This window comes from Eulemur rufifrons, chromosome 5 (assembly GCF_041146395.1).
Source record: "Eulemur rufifrons isolate Redbay chromosome 5, OSU_ERuf_1, whole genome shotgun sequence".
Taxonomy (NCBI): Eukaryota; Metazoa; Chordata; class Mammalia; order Primates; family Lemuridae; genus Eulemur; species Eulemur rufifrons.
In genome coordinates, this window is record NC_090987.1 from 10,223,308 (window position 1) to 10,238,199 (window position 14,892).

The window sequence follows — 14,892 nt, forward strand, 5'->3', positions numbered from 1 at the left end:
TTATTATCAAAATAATATAATGCTATTAAAACACATTTTGGATAAAAAAAAAAAAGAGAGAATCCCAACATCCTAACGCAATCACAGTTTTCTGTATTTCACTGGTTTTGCATCTGAGCTTGTATACTTTTATTTAATGTTTAAAATAGTTACAGTCACAGTGTGAATACAGTCTGCATTCTGTTTTTTTCAACTTATAGCATAGATATTTCCCCATCTCTCCCAGTGTTTCTAGTCATCATTTCAAAAAGTTACTTATTCTCTTAAGTTACTATATCATGATTGACTTCAAGTCACCAGTTGAAGTGTTTAGTGTTACATGATGATCTAATATTTTTACGAATATTTGAAACATTTTAATGCAAGTAATAGAGAAACATTTTAATGCGAGTATTCTTAGATTTTCAAGTTAAGATTTAAGATTTTTAAGAGCTCTTAGGATGAGGGAAAATATATACTATTAGTTTCTATGTGAGCTCTTACCCAGTGTTCTGTGAATTCTTACTTAAGCCAGGGACTGTGCTAATGCTTAACTTGTGTTTTCTCTTTGAATCCTTGCAAACACTCTATGAGGTAGTACCAATATTAACCTTGTTTTCAGCTCAGAAAATGAGTGAAGTGTCTGACTCTCTTACTCATCATCAAATAGCCAATAAATGGTAGAGCCAAGGCTGAAACCAAAATCTGTACTGTTAACCACTGTCCTACTCTCTTTTTGGTCTTTTTTAAGCTTAGAACTAAGGGCTAGAAATATTTGGAAGCTGTTTCCTAAAACTATCTTTCAAAAAGAAGTATTACCTGCAACATGCTATGTACTTTTTATAAGGAGAAAACTAATATTGACCAGTTTTCAGCAAAGATGTACCTGTTGTCATCATGAGAATTCGAGACTAGATTGAAATAGCCTTTACATGGTAGGTCCTGAGGCTTCAGTGGTAGGCTTCATATCACATCCCATTTGCAGCATCACTTAATCATTCATTCATTCAACAAATCTAAGCAGAGCAGGGTGTCTCGCATCTGTGATACCAGCGACTCAGAAGTCTGAGGTGGGAGGATCTCTTGAGCCCAGGAGTTTAAGACTGCAGTAAGCTATGATCAGCTGTACTCCAGCCTGGGCAAGAGAGCAAGACCCCATCTCTTAAAAGAAAACAAAACCCCAAAACCCCAGATCGGTTGAGCTTTCACTGAAGAACTTAAATCTGGAAAGCAGACTAAATGCCCAGTGAGTGCATCCTTGAGGCTTTTAACCTCATTCACTCCTCATGTGGCCTCTTTGTTCCCTGCAGAGATTAATGAGCATCAATTACCTGGGCAGCGTGTACCCCAGCCGAGCGGTGATCACCACCATGAAGGAGCGCCGAGTGGGCAGGATCGTGTTTGTGTCCTCCCAGGCGGGACAGTTAGGACTATTCGGCTTCACGGCCTACTCTTCATCCAAGTTTGCCTTAAGGGGATTGGCCGAAGCTTTGCAGATGGAGGTAAACGTTGTATTCATTTTTATATTTATTTCCCCCAGCTCAGCAATTTACATTCCTCTTTAGCTTCGGAGCTTCTTTACGTTTTACTGTATTAAATTAGAGATTTGTAGATTTGACATTAATGAAAGAGAATTGACTCCAACCCTGAGTTTTGCAGTTAACATTTTTTCATTGCATGAAAATTATAGTTATGACAGATGCAAAATGGTTATGGGGTTTTTGCCTGTTTAATTTGATACACAGAGAGTACTAGTAATATCTTCATATTGTATTGGTCCAATACTGTATGAAGTATGGGTAAAGTTAACCAGACATTTTATTCTATGGAGATTTTTCTTCAACAAAAAGATCTGTTCTTGTGACTGAATAATAAAATGAGGGAAGAGCTTGAATCAGCTATTGTCTAATTCTTAGCTTATAGACAAGTCATTTTAACTCGCTCTCAGTTTTCTCATCTGTCAGATGAGAGGGTTGGAATAAAAAAATCATTTGGCTTTCTTACTACTTATATTTTCATATCTTCAGGAAATGTTGAGGAAAGTAGATGCTTTGTATTTTCACAGTTAATAGAACATTTTGTGGAAGAAGGGCGTAGTTAGGATTAGCACCAGAATAAGTGTGTGTCATGATGTATAGAACCTTGCACCTCAGCTGCATGAGTAGACTTCTTAATCATTGGCACATGGGGCTGGTTAGAGAGCATCCCATATGTATCTGTCTATATCACAGACTGAAAAAGGCAAGGTAAAGTACTTTGTTATTGCTATACACAGTTCTAAGACCCCCAGTGGATGCGTGAAACTGCAGATAGTACCAAACCCTATATATACTGTTTTTTCCTTATATACATACCTATGATAAAGTTTAATTTATAAATTAGACACAGTAAGAGATTAATGATGTAACTAATAATAAAATAGAACAATTATAACAAAATACTATAATAAAAGTTATGTAGATGTGTTCTCTCTTTCTTTCTATCGAAATATCTTATTCTACTGTAATCACCTATTTTTGGACTTTGGTTGACTGCAGGTAGATGAAACCACTGAAAGAGAGACCGCAGATAAAGGGGGACTACTGTATACTGAAACATAACACTACATCATGATTTTCAAAACCTAGAGGAGAATTCGTTGTGGCCAGCCCTCTTGTACTAAGTGTGCTTTTGGGAAACCTGGTTAATGACTTGGATCAGGGGTTGGTAAAACTTCTTTAGTGAAGGACCAGATTGTAAATATTTGAGGCTTTAAAGGCTGAATGGTGTCTATCACAACTACTCAAGTTTGCTGTGGTGGTAGGAAAGCAGCCATAGTAGGCGATACATAAATGAGCAGGTGGGACTGTGTTCCAATAAAACTTTACTTATAAAAACAGACAGAGTAGGCCGGGCGTGGTGGCTCACGCCTGTAATCCTAGCACTCTGGGAGGCCGAGGCGGGTGGATCGCTCGAGCTCAGGAGTTCGAGACCAGCCTGAGCAAGAGTGAGACCCCGGCTCTACTAAAAATAGAAAGAAATTATATGGACAACTAAAAATATATATATACAAAAAATTAGCCGGGCATGGTGGCGCGTGCCTGTAGTCCCAGCTACTCGGGAGGCTGAGACAGGAGGATCGCTTGAGCCCAGGAGTTTGAGGTTGCTGTGAGCTAGACTGACGCTACGGCACTCACTCTAGCCTGGGCAACAGAGTGAGACTCTGTCTCAAAAAAAAAAAAAAAAACAGGCAGAGGGCCATATTTGGTTCATAGGCCATAGTTTGCCAACCCTGTTTAGAAGATCCTCAGAAGAGACCGTGGTGGTGTGTGGTGGAGAGCCACACTGCCTGGATGTTAGACGAGCACCGCAGTACAGACGAGTTGGTGGATCAGTGGCTGAGTCCTGATGTGCTGCTTGGGGACTGGTAGAACGTGCCATTATCGTAGCAAAGGAACCAGCCACAGACTGCATCATTAACAACTGGTTTAATACTCTTAATCAATAATAGATCATTACAATATGCTTAGCCAGTAGGGCATACATGGCTATGAAATTTCAAAGAATTCTGGTATTTTTTTTACAGTCTTTACTTTGAAAAGTACCTTTGTGAATAACCATTTTATTTTTTATCACAGTTTTGGGTTTTGTTTTTGTTTTTTGAGAGGGGTCTCACTATGTTGCCCAGGCTGATCTCAAACTCCTGGCCTCAAACAGTCCTCCCACCCTGGCCTCCCAAGTCTGGGTTTATAAGCATGAGCTACCACGTCCAACTTTGTCACAGTTTTGTGAAATATGTGAGGTAGATGTTGTCATGCCACCTTTTAAATGAGAAAAGTGAGTTTTCTATAAATTCAATGAGTTTCTGAAAGGCACATAGTTACTTAGTGACAGAAATAGAAACAACGCCCAAGCTCTTGACTGCACATCTCTTTTGCAGCAGGTGATGCAGGCCAGAGCTTGCTTAATTCATCTGGTTAGTTGCCTCAGCCTTTTACTTTGGTCTCCAAATCCATGTAGGTGAAGGGGTGTTTTGGAGATGAAAAATTTGCCCATTAGGGCTTTTTGCAGAGTTGTATCAGGATTCACTATTTTAGGGCAAAGCATATAATCTGGGTGGCCTGGTTTCACTTCGGGTAGAGCAGAGATGCTAATAAAGAAGAGGAAAAAGAAAGTGAATTGCTAGTACAGAGAGAGTCCTCTCAGCCTCTCTGTGAGAAATGCGATTCTCATGCTGCAGGGAGCTGGCCTGGACTTTCAAGTTGGCTTGACTTCTGTCAGTATTTGGACCCCATTAAAATTGTCCTCACTTAGCTATGATCATGCCACTGCACTCTAATCCAGTGACAGGGTGAGACTCTGTCTCAAAAAAAAAAAAAAAAAAAGCCCTCACTTGAACAAAAATTAAAATTAACTTATACCATGAAAAGTAGATCTGGGGGAAAATAAATTCAGTCCTCAGAATCTACTTCATTTGTAGTAAGGCTTGCATCAAACCAATTGTTTCCTTACGAATTTATAGTAGTATTTTTTGTGAAACCTGGATAATTTGATCAAGGTGGTTATGTTTTCTGTAAATGAAATCTTATATAATTGCTCAAACTCTAAGTGCTTTTGGTGATCCTTTTTAGTTCAATTAACTTTGAAGTCTTCCTGTCTCCCTCCCCTTGCCCTCAAACTGAGGTAGGGCCCTGGCAGTGTTGTAGGTACAATGAGTAATTTTGAAAGAATACTTTGTTGGGATTTTTTTTTTTTTTTTTGTGGTCTTTTTTTCTTACACAGTCTTTTAGGAACAAATATATTGTTTAAAGATTTTAAAAGGTTATCTTTTTGGAAAGCAGACTTCTAAGGTGGGTAATAGCCAAAGACATGTTAGCAGAGACCAAGCCAAAAAAACCAAAAAGATAGGTGTCCCCTTTCTGCCTATCTTACTCCATCATGTCCCTCCCCGGTTCTCAGCTCTTCCCACTGTAATCTGAGAGTAAGCTAAAGCTTAAATTCTGGAGTTTGTTTGTGTAAACAGCTATAATCTTCTCCCCACCCAGCCCCCTGTCTTTGTTCTGATGGAATGAAGAACCACACATTCTAGGTGTATTATTTTGATAATAAATTCATTCTTGAGCCAGCAGTCAGTTATCTTTCTGTTTAAGGTTGAGGCCAGGCAGAAGGGAGAAGGTGATAGCAGGATGGGAGTGGGACACAGCGGGGGACAGAGTGGCCAGGTGACAGGCACGAGGAGAAGCAGACAGTGGCTAGGTCAGCTAGTGAAGACCTGGCTTGTCTATTCTTAGAAAAAGTGGTATCTCAGGGAGTCAGCATTTTCTTACAATGAGCAAGTGAAGCCAAGCTACCCTCATTTCCTTTTCTTATAGGGTTATGAGATCAGTAGATTGAAGGAAGGTGTAGATATAGATTGGTGTATTCAGCTTTTAGCAAATTATTTGAGCAAGAGTTTCAGGAGACTAGAATCTCCACAAGGGCAGGGATTATGTTTGTTTGTTCACATTCATATGCTTCATTCTAAGAATGATACTGGCACATAGTAGTAATTCAATAAGTATTCATTGCATGAATAAATACAAGACTGCATAAATGGTTAAGTGACTAGCCACCGAAGGTATTCAGCCATAGACTGGCCGTCATTTGGCCTGTTGGTCGTAGAGAGGACACCAGCCCAGGACGGGGCTGGACTGGTTTCTCCTAACCCCAGCAATCTGTGGACCCACCCCATGAGAAAGCTGTTCTGAAAAGCTCTGTATAACCTCCGGCAATTCAGCCACAACCTTGAGTTTGAGAAGCAGTGTTTTGACATTAGTGTAGGTACCACAATCCTTACTTCTGAGGAGCAGCACAGAAACAGCTGTGTCTGAGCAGTCAGGGTCAGTCTCTGCAGGGGCTAACCACCGCGGATGGGCTGTTTCGTGGGGTTTTTCTCTGGTCTGTGTACAATGCAGGGCAAGGCCGTGGGAGATAAGTTTTTTTATGAAGCCACTATCTCAAAAACAGTGGAAGAGAAGTTGCTTGCTCATCAGCCTCATTGCCTGGCCCCAGTCCAGAGCTATTTCTGAGTGTAGCTGGGCCGTGCAGCTGCACGCCTCAGCGATGCCGAGCGGACGGGCTGTCCCACGCCCTAGTTGCATTGGAACAGAACCAACAAAGACATCTCCCTTTTGCTACTGCGCTTTCCAGGGTGGCTGGCCAGGATCTTCTGCTGATACGCTTCTGCATGCTTCCCCGACCCCTGCAGCTCCCGCCACAGGGCTCGGAACTGTGCTTCCCTGAGGGAACTAGGGAGGAAAGGCTACATGATCAGACAGGACCGTGGGTGCTCACTCTGTGAGGCTGTCGCATGAGGCAGCGGTGTTGTCTGTTCTCAGCTCAGGTGCCCCACTGAAGATGTGCAGTGACCTACTATGCCTGTCCACTTGCAGATCCCCTGGGTGTTTTCATGGGGACCAAACACGAGCCAATAGCAAACAGAGATCATGGCAAAGAGATTTTGATGGTAGGAGCCATTGCCCCAATTACCAGGGCAAGGTAAGAGTGTGCAGCAGGGCCGCTGCTGAGCAGAGGTTCGGGAAGGGCGAGTCTTGCCTGCCCAGCAGAAGAGTCTACCGTAATTTTGGGGGGCGTGTTTATGAGTAGGTGTGGGGGCCTGGTGGAGTTTCGAGTATCAGGGAGTGAGATGGAGCTTTAGGTAAGACAAAAGAGTTCCCTTACGTAAACGTGGGTTGAGGTTGTTCACAGGGGAGGTACCTGGCTGGTCCGACGTGGGGGTTGCAACCAGTAGGAGAGTGTTCTCTGTTGGTTCTGTGGAGAAGGGAGTGACTCTTGACCTCTTCATGGTCAGGGGAGGTTGGGCAGGGAGCTCTCAGATAAGCAAACTTCTTAGGGACAGGTACAGTGCTAGGCTGGGCCTGGGGGGCACAGCAAGGCCACAGGGGAAGGGATTTTAATGACCCCAGCCTATTTTGTAGACGATAGCAACAGCAGAAGCAGCCTGAAGGGAAAACAAATCTGCAGTCTGGGGGAGGAGGGAGGAGCAGGCCAGTCCCGCTGCCTTGGCGAAGTGCTTGAATGGTATGCAGCGCACGGGGAAAGTGAACAGACCGCTTTTTTCTTTTTAAAACGCTGTCTGCTCGGCTCCCCGGGCCTCTGCCTGTGTGGCTGGAGTGGAGGACACTGAGAAGGAGGTGATTTGCCGTGTTTCGGATCCGCTGAGGTAGGGGTGAGCTTTTTGCTGCCATTTCAGAGCCGTCTTCGTGGAGCGGAGTCTCTCGGCGCGGTTGATGGTAGTTCTCCACTCATGGAATCAGCCTGTCGGCCTCGCCGCAGTTTGAGGATCAGGACAGCCAGTGCGGCTGGCAGCGCAGGGCCTCAGGTGTCCCGTTTACTGAAGGTGCACGTGTTGTTTCTGAATGCAGGTGAAGCCATATAACGTCTACGTCACAGTTGCCTACCCGCCAGACACGGACACCCCGGGGTTAGCCGAAGAAAACAAAACAAAGGTCAGTATTCCTGCGCGTCCCATTTTCAGTCTTTAATGTGGTGAACCACTTTCTGACTTTCTTTCTGCTCTTCAGCTCACACTCGTTTTCATCAGCCAGCAGCGTACATGGAGTGTCTGTCCCGCGCAGAGCGCTGAGCTGGTTTCTGACGACCTTCCTGCGGTTCTCCAGGCAAATCTTCCTTCTTTCCTTCCTCTCTTCCCTCACCCCCTTTTCTTAAAGTTTAATTTAAATTTTTTTCAAATTGTTATCAGAGACATATGTCACACAGTTTTAGAGGTCCAATATCAACCCTTGGCCTCATCTCCCCCATTCCTAATTTCTGCTCCCAACAGGCAGCCCCTTTATTTAACTAACATGTTTATACTGCTATTTTTTTTTAAGATATAGAAATTATTCATTGACTTTCTGCTGTAGAAGACAAAATTTAAGAATCATTTCTGTTCCCCACTCCCTATGTACTCCCCCCATCGCTGGTTAAATCAGATTCAGCATTTAAAGTTTTATGATATGACTTTATAAACATTCTTCACACCTGAGCCACTCTGTAATGACGTTTCCTGTATTGCCTTTTCATTTGCTTAGCTTTGTGTGTGTCTATGAATATAACGGATTCAACCCCAGATTCAGGCAGAACTGAGAATCTCCTTTTGATCCCTTTGAGCACATGGGTATTCTGTTTCACTCTTTTTTCCTGAAAGAAGTTTCTTCTGGGGTCCTCCTGCTTCCTGGTCATTCTAGACCCAGCGGTGGTCTCAGGACTTGTCTTCACCGTCATTCTGCAAGTTCTGCTTTGCCTTTTCCTTTGGTGGATCCCGTTATGTTTCACTTTTTTGGTTTATCTGCTTGTTTTGGTGGATCTATCCTCCAGTAACTTGCTGAGAAAGGCACATCAGAGGTAACATTTTTTTTTTTTTAGAGTGAAAATGCCTTTATTTTCCCTTTACTTTTGATGGATTGTTTCTTTGGGTATAGAATTATAGTTTGGAAATAATGTTTCCTAGATTTTTGTGGGTGTTTATTGATTTCTAACTTGCGGAGTTTCCACTGGTAATCTGATGCCATGTGAAGTCCCAGCTCGTTGTGTAGGACCCATGTATCTTCTGGAAGTTTTTTATCCCTTTCTGTCTTTACTTAATGTATTTTGGTGTGGAATCGTCTCATTTCATATACGAGATACTCAAATGAGCTCTTTTGTCAACTCATGAACTTTGGTTCTGGGACTTTTTTTTATATTACTTTGATAATTTCTTTCCATCCAAATTATTTCAAGTGTTCATTCTTTCTGGAGTTTGTGTTATTCAGATATTGAACTTTCTAGATAGATCCTCTAATTTCCTTTCTTTCATTTTCTATCTCTTGGTCTTTTTGTTCTGCTTTCTAGTTCTATTAAGTTTATCCTTAAACTTTTCTGTCGAAATTTTATTTCTGCTGACTTATATAACAATTCTTTCAGATATCATTTCTCCGAATATTTTAGAAATTTTTTTTATAGCTTCTTGCCTTGTTTTATGGATTTTATATTTTGTCTTATTTCTAAGGATATTTATTCTGGGCTTTTAGTCTTGTTTTTATTATCATTTTCTTATTTAAAATTTCCCACTGTAACTTGTATTATCTGTGTCCTCTGAGTTCCTTTTTCTCTGTTGTTATCTTAGGCTTCCTCAAATGTCTGGTGATCCTTGGTTGTCCATATTTAAGAGTGAGGCACTAAAATGCCAGTCGTAAAGCTCTGGCTTCTCAACGGTTCATTTTACCACAGGGGGATCAGGAGAAACGCAGCCACTTCGTTAGCGTTAGAAGACTCCTCTGTGTCAGCAGCTGCCCACCTTCTCTCCGGGTTTGATCAGTTTCCCTAGTGAGGAATCATGTAGTCTCCAGCCCTGGGAAGAATAAGACCTGCTGTCTGTGTTGTGAGAACCAAGCAGGGCCAGGGGGCTGGAGAGCTCACCATTCAGTGCCAGTTTCCCACAAGGTGCCTTATATCTACTCTTAGTGGTGGCTGCTGTTCTAGAGTGAAGAGCCTCTGATTAGTGAACTTCTAATCTTCTGCCACTGTTGGGGAGATGATTTAGGGGTCTGATGATTTGGGTCTCCATAGCACTTACCACAGCCGGACATACCCATTGTACAAAATGACTGCCAACCACCCTGAGCTGAACACAAGTGTCAGGCTTTGTTACGAACACCCTCTTTGCCTTAGTGACACAGTAGTCACTCTCTGAGCAAACCAGTAAGTAAAGTGGGAAGAAAAGAATCAATCAGAACTTACCACCTTCCACTGTGGTCGATTTTAGTTGTAGATTTTTGTTTTCTTCTCTTTTATAGTAGTGCTTTGTAAGTGTGAATCTCCATAGCATAAAAATTGGCACTTAGGCTCCATAGACTGTATGTTTGCAGAAAGATGTTTATGATTTAAAAGCTATTCTTTTCTCTTTGGCTCTGCCTCTTTTAAAATTACTACTATTTCAAAGAAGTAAATTTAAGCCAAATGTGCTGTCTTAGAATAAGCAGAGATCTGCTAAGCAGATTTGCAACATTTGGTACGCAGTCTTTTAGTTTGGAGCCAAAGCTGACAAAGGGTGGTGATTTCTCTCTTAAGATTTGCTTCTGATGTTGATTAAGTTGGGTTTTTTTCCCCTGTAATAAAATTTTGGGTCAGACTTGTTTGGGTAAATAAAATTTGATGTTGCTCTGTGTGCCCCTTAGGGGGCGCCATAGTGCTTTTAAATCTAATGTGTATCTACATGGTCATGCCAACTTGGTGGTCTGGGAGAATGAATAGTGGCACCTTCAAAAGGGCCTTTCTCTTAATTCAGGTTCATCAAGAAATACTTGACTTTTATGAAGTGCTTTACTTTTCTATTTTAAGAAAATATATTCTGGTTTTTGTTTTCTTTAATTTTTTCAAGCCTATGTAGTAAATATAATTTACAGTCTCATGCAGTTTGAGGCTTTAATTTGAAACTCCTAATCAAAAGTCTTTCTAGTAATTTTTGAGCACACACGTTTAAGTCACCACAAAGGATAATCAAAGATAAAAAAAAAAAGACCTTGCCCATAAGAAACTTAGGAGGTAAAAATGCAAATACACACATGGCTACAATGTATATTAAGGCAGAAATGTTCAAAGAAAAGAGAGAGAGATATTACTCCCAGTTAAGAATTCAGGAAAGGCTTTTTGAGCTAGATGAGAGTTGAGATGACCTATTGAAGAAGAAAAGGCCATGGTTTGGGGTCTGAAGAACCAGCCTAAAGCATGCAGCCAAACTGGGGACCAACGCATGTTGTCTTATAAGTGGCTCCTTTTAGTGTCCTATTGCTTTGCCACCTCTGCAGGTCCTTTAAGAAACAGCTGCAGTTGAACAGGGGCTGGGTTGGGGCTCTCCTTGTCCAGGGCCTTAGCTCTGTCCCCATAGTGCAGTCCTCTGCTGGCCTGAGAGTGTGGTCAGATGGAGTGCTGGTCACGGGAGCAGACTTGCTCAGGACACAGGGCCTGGCCTTTGCATAAGCACCATCAGTTAGGAGTCAAAGAGGGGGTCCTTCTGAACTTGAATGCAGTGATGTGTTCTTACTTCAGCTTCCGTGGTCCTCACTGGCGCTGAGACTACACATGTCCTAAGAGAATGATAAGGGCCTCCTTGTCTTGCCTCAGCTACTAGGCTGAATTTTACATATTAACCAGGTAGAAACTGATTAGAATCCAGATGGGCCATATTCTAAAAATAGGAATCTTATCGGAAGTGGAAGTTTGGAATTATTTGTAAATCATGAAACTATAGATTAATTTATTTTTTGATGTAATGGGCAATAATGATATTGATATGTACATTTTTTCCACCTTTAGCCTTTGGAGACTCGACTCATTTCAGAGACCTCATCTGTTTGCAAACCAGAACAGGTGGCCAAACAAATTGTTAAAGATGCCATAGTAAGTAAAATCCTTATTGTGTTTTTTATACTATTTGTAGTTGTAGTACTACATTGCTGAAAAGATATTTGTCCAAAGACTTATTTCAAAACATAAATTATTGTAATTTTTTAGTCAGATTCATTATATCTAATATTGGACTGTACTTTTTTTCACTTCGAGATTTTATTGTTAGTAGGTTCCTGGAAACTAATTATGTACCCTAACCTCAGGAACAGATTTACCGGTAAGGATGTCTGGGGACTTTGGTTATTTAAAAAGAAAATGAGGCCAGGTGTGATGGCTCATGACTGTAATCCCACAGCTTTGGGAGGCCGAGGCAGGAGGATTGCTTGAGGCCAGGAGTTTGAGACCAGCCTGGGCAGCATAACAAGACCTCATCTCTACAAAAAATAAAAAAATTAGCCAGGCATGGTGGCCCACACCTGTGGTCCTAGCTACTTGGGAGGCTGAGGTGGGAGGATCACTTCAGCCCAGGAGTTCGAGGCTGCAGTGAGCTATGATTGTGTCACTATACTCCAACCTGGGCGGGCAGGGTCTCCTACAAGACTTTGTCTCTAAAATAAAAAATCTTTTTGAGAAGAGATTTTTCTATAATGTGTAAACACTACATATTTTATACTATATACTATATATTTTTTTTGTTGCCTTCTTTCTTTTTTCCTCACAATGTTTTTAGTTTTAGAGTATTTCAGATACCTTATTGCCAGACTTCTTGTTTAAGGACTTTTCTTTCCCCTTCCTGCTTCCCAGTATCATTTTCCCAAAAGTTAACTAATAAGAAAGTACGACCAGCCCACTGGGCCCATCACCCGTCCTCCCAGATCATGTGCTTTTTGGGCTACTGAGTTTACTCGGAATCAAAAAGGGTATCTTTAGAAGCCATGTGCTATTTTATAGAACAACATATGTGCCACATGCTTTTTTACAACATTCCTGTTAACCCCACATGGAGAAAAATACACATTTATGAGGAGTATCTGTAAACCATATTGAATTTGGAAAATCTTTAGGCCCATTGGAATGAGGGTATCAGCATACCGGGGACAGCCCTGAGGTAGTGTGAGTGCTGTTGCCTCAGGCTGCACTGAGCAGAGTAAAAGAAATACCGAATCTGTGAAAATATGTACAGGTGTGAAGAACTCTGCCCTGAGTGCACTAAAAGACGTAGGAAAATGGCATAAGTGGCTTGGGTGGGACTTTGTTTTTCCTGCTTATCTCAAATAAAAAAAAAAAAAACCACTCAATGTTTTTATTGATCTTCAGTAGCTCTTAATGTTTTGGCAGGATTCATTTAATCTGGTGGTTTTCAAACCTTTTCTTCTCTTGACCACCTTACACTCATAAAGGTTGTTGACAATCCCAGAGAACTTTATTTACAGATTATATTGATATTTGCCATATTAGGAATTGAAACTGTGAAATTTAAAAAAATATATTAATTTATTTAAAATAATAATAAACTGCATTTTAATGTGACTTTTTTTAAACAAAAATTACTATATTTCAAAAGAAAAATTCAGTGACAAGAGTGGCATCTTTCACAGTCTCACCAGTCTCTTTAAGGTCTGTGTTAATAGGAGACGGCTGGATTCTCACAGCTGCTTCTGCATTCATCTGTTGTAATACATTATTGTGATTGAATAATGTGAAGAAAATCCAGCCTTATACACCTACGGAGTTGGAAAAAGGAGGGGTATTTTAGTAGGCTTTTTAGATCATTGTAGACATTCTTTTTTTGATATCAAACCCAAACTCAACAAATGGTAGTTTCTTAAAGGTTAGTTGCAATATGGAATTGGAAACCGCATCAATGAACTTTTTGTTCTCTGTTACATTAAATTCCATTGGTCTGTCTTGCACTTTGAATGGATCTTTTAACCATTCATGATTTTGTAACATTATGCATTAGTCATTTGGAAAATATGGGTTCACTGAATGACCAAAAAAAAAATGACATTCATCAATATTACTGCTGGTTTTATCATAAAAGTCTATATGTATTGAGAAGCTGACAGTCTCACAATGGTGGATTCTAGTTTTCACAAATTTTAATTTGTTCTTGAAAGCTCAGATTTTAACATTGACTGCATGTGTGGCCAGTTGTTTCCCCTGAAGCGACAGGCTCACTTTATTCTTTTCCCCAAGTCTGCTACGTTCCCAAGTGTGAAAAAAGCAGCAAGTTTAGCTCTTGCTAAACAGTTGCACAAGGGCTTTTCTTCCGGGCGCCCATCATCCTTTGATCTGCAACTTGGCAGAATTGCTCTGTGCCCATTTCTCATTTGTCACACAGGGTATTAAGAAGATATGTCTTCAAGGGTTGTGATTTAATAAAGTGATGAATTTTATTACTTTATCAAGGACATTTTAAAACAAAACTGACACTTTTAATTTTTTAAAGATTTTTAAAAGTTGTATTTTCTTATGTATTTATTTCTTACTGCAAGTGCATGTGGCAGGGGAGGTGATGGTGACTGCTAGTCCAGTTTGGCAACAACACTGAAACTTGTGCTGATGCCCCCGCAGTTTTGCCTGACAGTACAATGTCACTCTGGTGAAAAATACCATTTATGTCTTAGGATTATGACGACAATCATTTTTTCCTCGGGGACCTGCAGGGGCCCGTGGACTCACGTTTTGAGAAGCACCTATCTGCCAAGTCTGTGTATCCATTGATGAGTTCTGATAATGTGCTTTGTTTCTATCTTATTCCGCCTAAAGTAAACAAACACACTGCATTATTTCTGATATGCTGAATTGATTTCTTTCCACCTGTATACTACAATTCCCTCTTTCTTTTTTCTTCCTTCTCTTTCAGCAAGGAAATTTTAACAGTTCCATTGGCTCAGATGGGTACATGCTCTCGGCCCTGACCTGTGGGATGGCTCCAGTAACTTCTATTACTGAAGGGCTTCAGCAGGTAAGCTCTGCCTGGACCGACAATCAGACAGACGGACAGATGGGTGGACAGGACACAGACGGCCTCTCACCAGCCTCAATGGGAAAAGGACAAGGGAAGACTAAGTAACTGTACTTGAGTGTGAAGAATTTTTATGGAGCTATCAACTTTTCCTCTTTCTTTACCGGGAATAAGAAAACAGGAAATAGGTTAAAGATACAACTTCAGGAATTTAGACTGGGAAGAAGTCTTCAGTGCCAGGCCTTGCAGATAGAAAGCTGAAACACCATGTCTGCTGTTGAGGTGTTAATCCAGATTTTCATCTAAAAATCGCTGCTCCAAAGTGTTCTGAAAAATGGAATTCTCCTCTGTCTAAAGTAGTTTAGGGGTGGCCTTGCCTGAAAGTCCTGGGATGTTAGGCTGGAAAACCTTTTCTAGGTGAGTCGGGTAACAATACAAGTCAAGGATTAAACACAGTTCCTACCCTTGTGGAATTTATTGTTTTATCCAAGACACAAAAGGTAATAAGAGTTCGTTGATGGGCGAGGTGCCGAGTTTGCTCCTGGAAAATCAGATGTAAGACAACCTCTCCAACC

The 14,892-nt window shown here is 41.1% G+C and overlaps 1 protein-coding gene across 1 annotated transcript in view; it reads left to right on the plus strand.

The window, feature by feature from the left end:
- KDSR (3-ketodihydrosphingosine reductase) overlaps positions 1 to 14,892 on the plus strand; it is a 35,552-nt gene that overhangs the window by 14,848 nt on the left and 5,812 nt on the right. The window contains exons 6-9 of the mRNA XM_069467917.1: positions 1,290 to 1,481; positions 7,383 to 7,466; positions 11,314 to 11,397; positions 14,216 to 14,317. Of these exons, the coding sequence (XP_069324018.1) occupies positions 1,290 to 1,481; positions 7,383 to 7,466; positions 11,314 to 11,397; positions 14,216 to 14,317 (462 nt within the window). The remainder of the gene's footprint in view (positions 1 to 1,289; positions 1,482 to 7,382; positions 7,467 to 11,313; positions 11,398 to 14,215; positions 14,318 to 14,892) is intronic.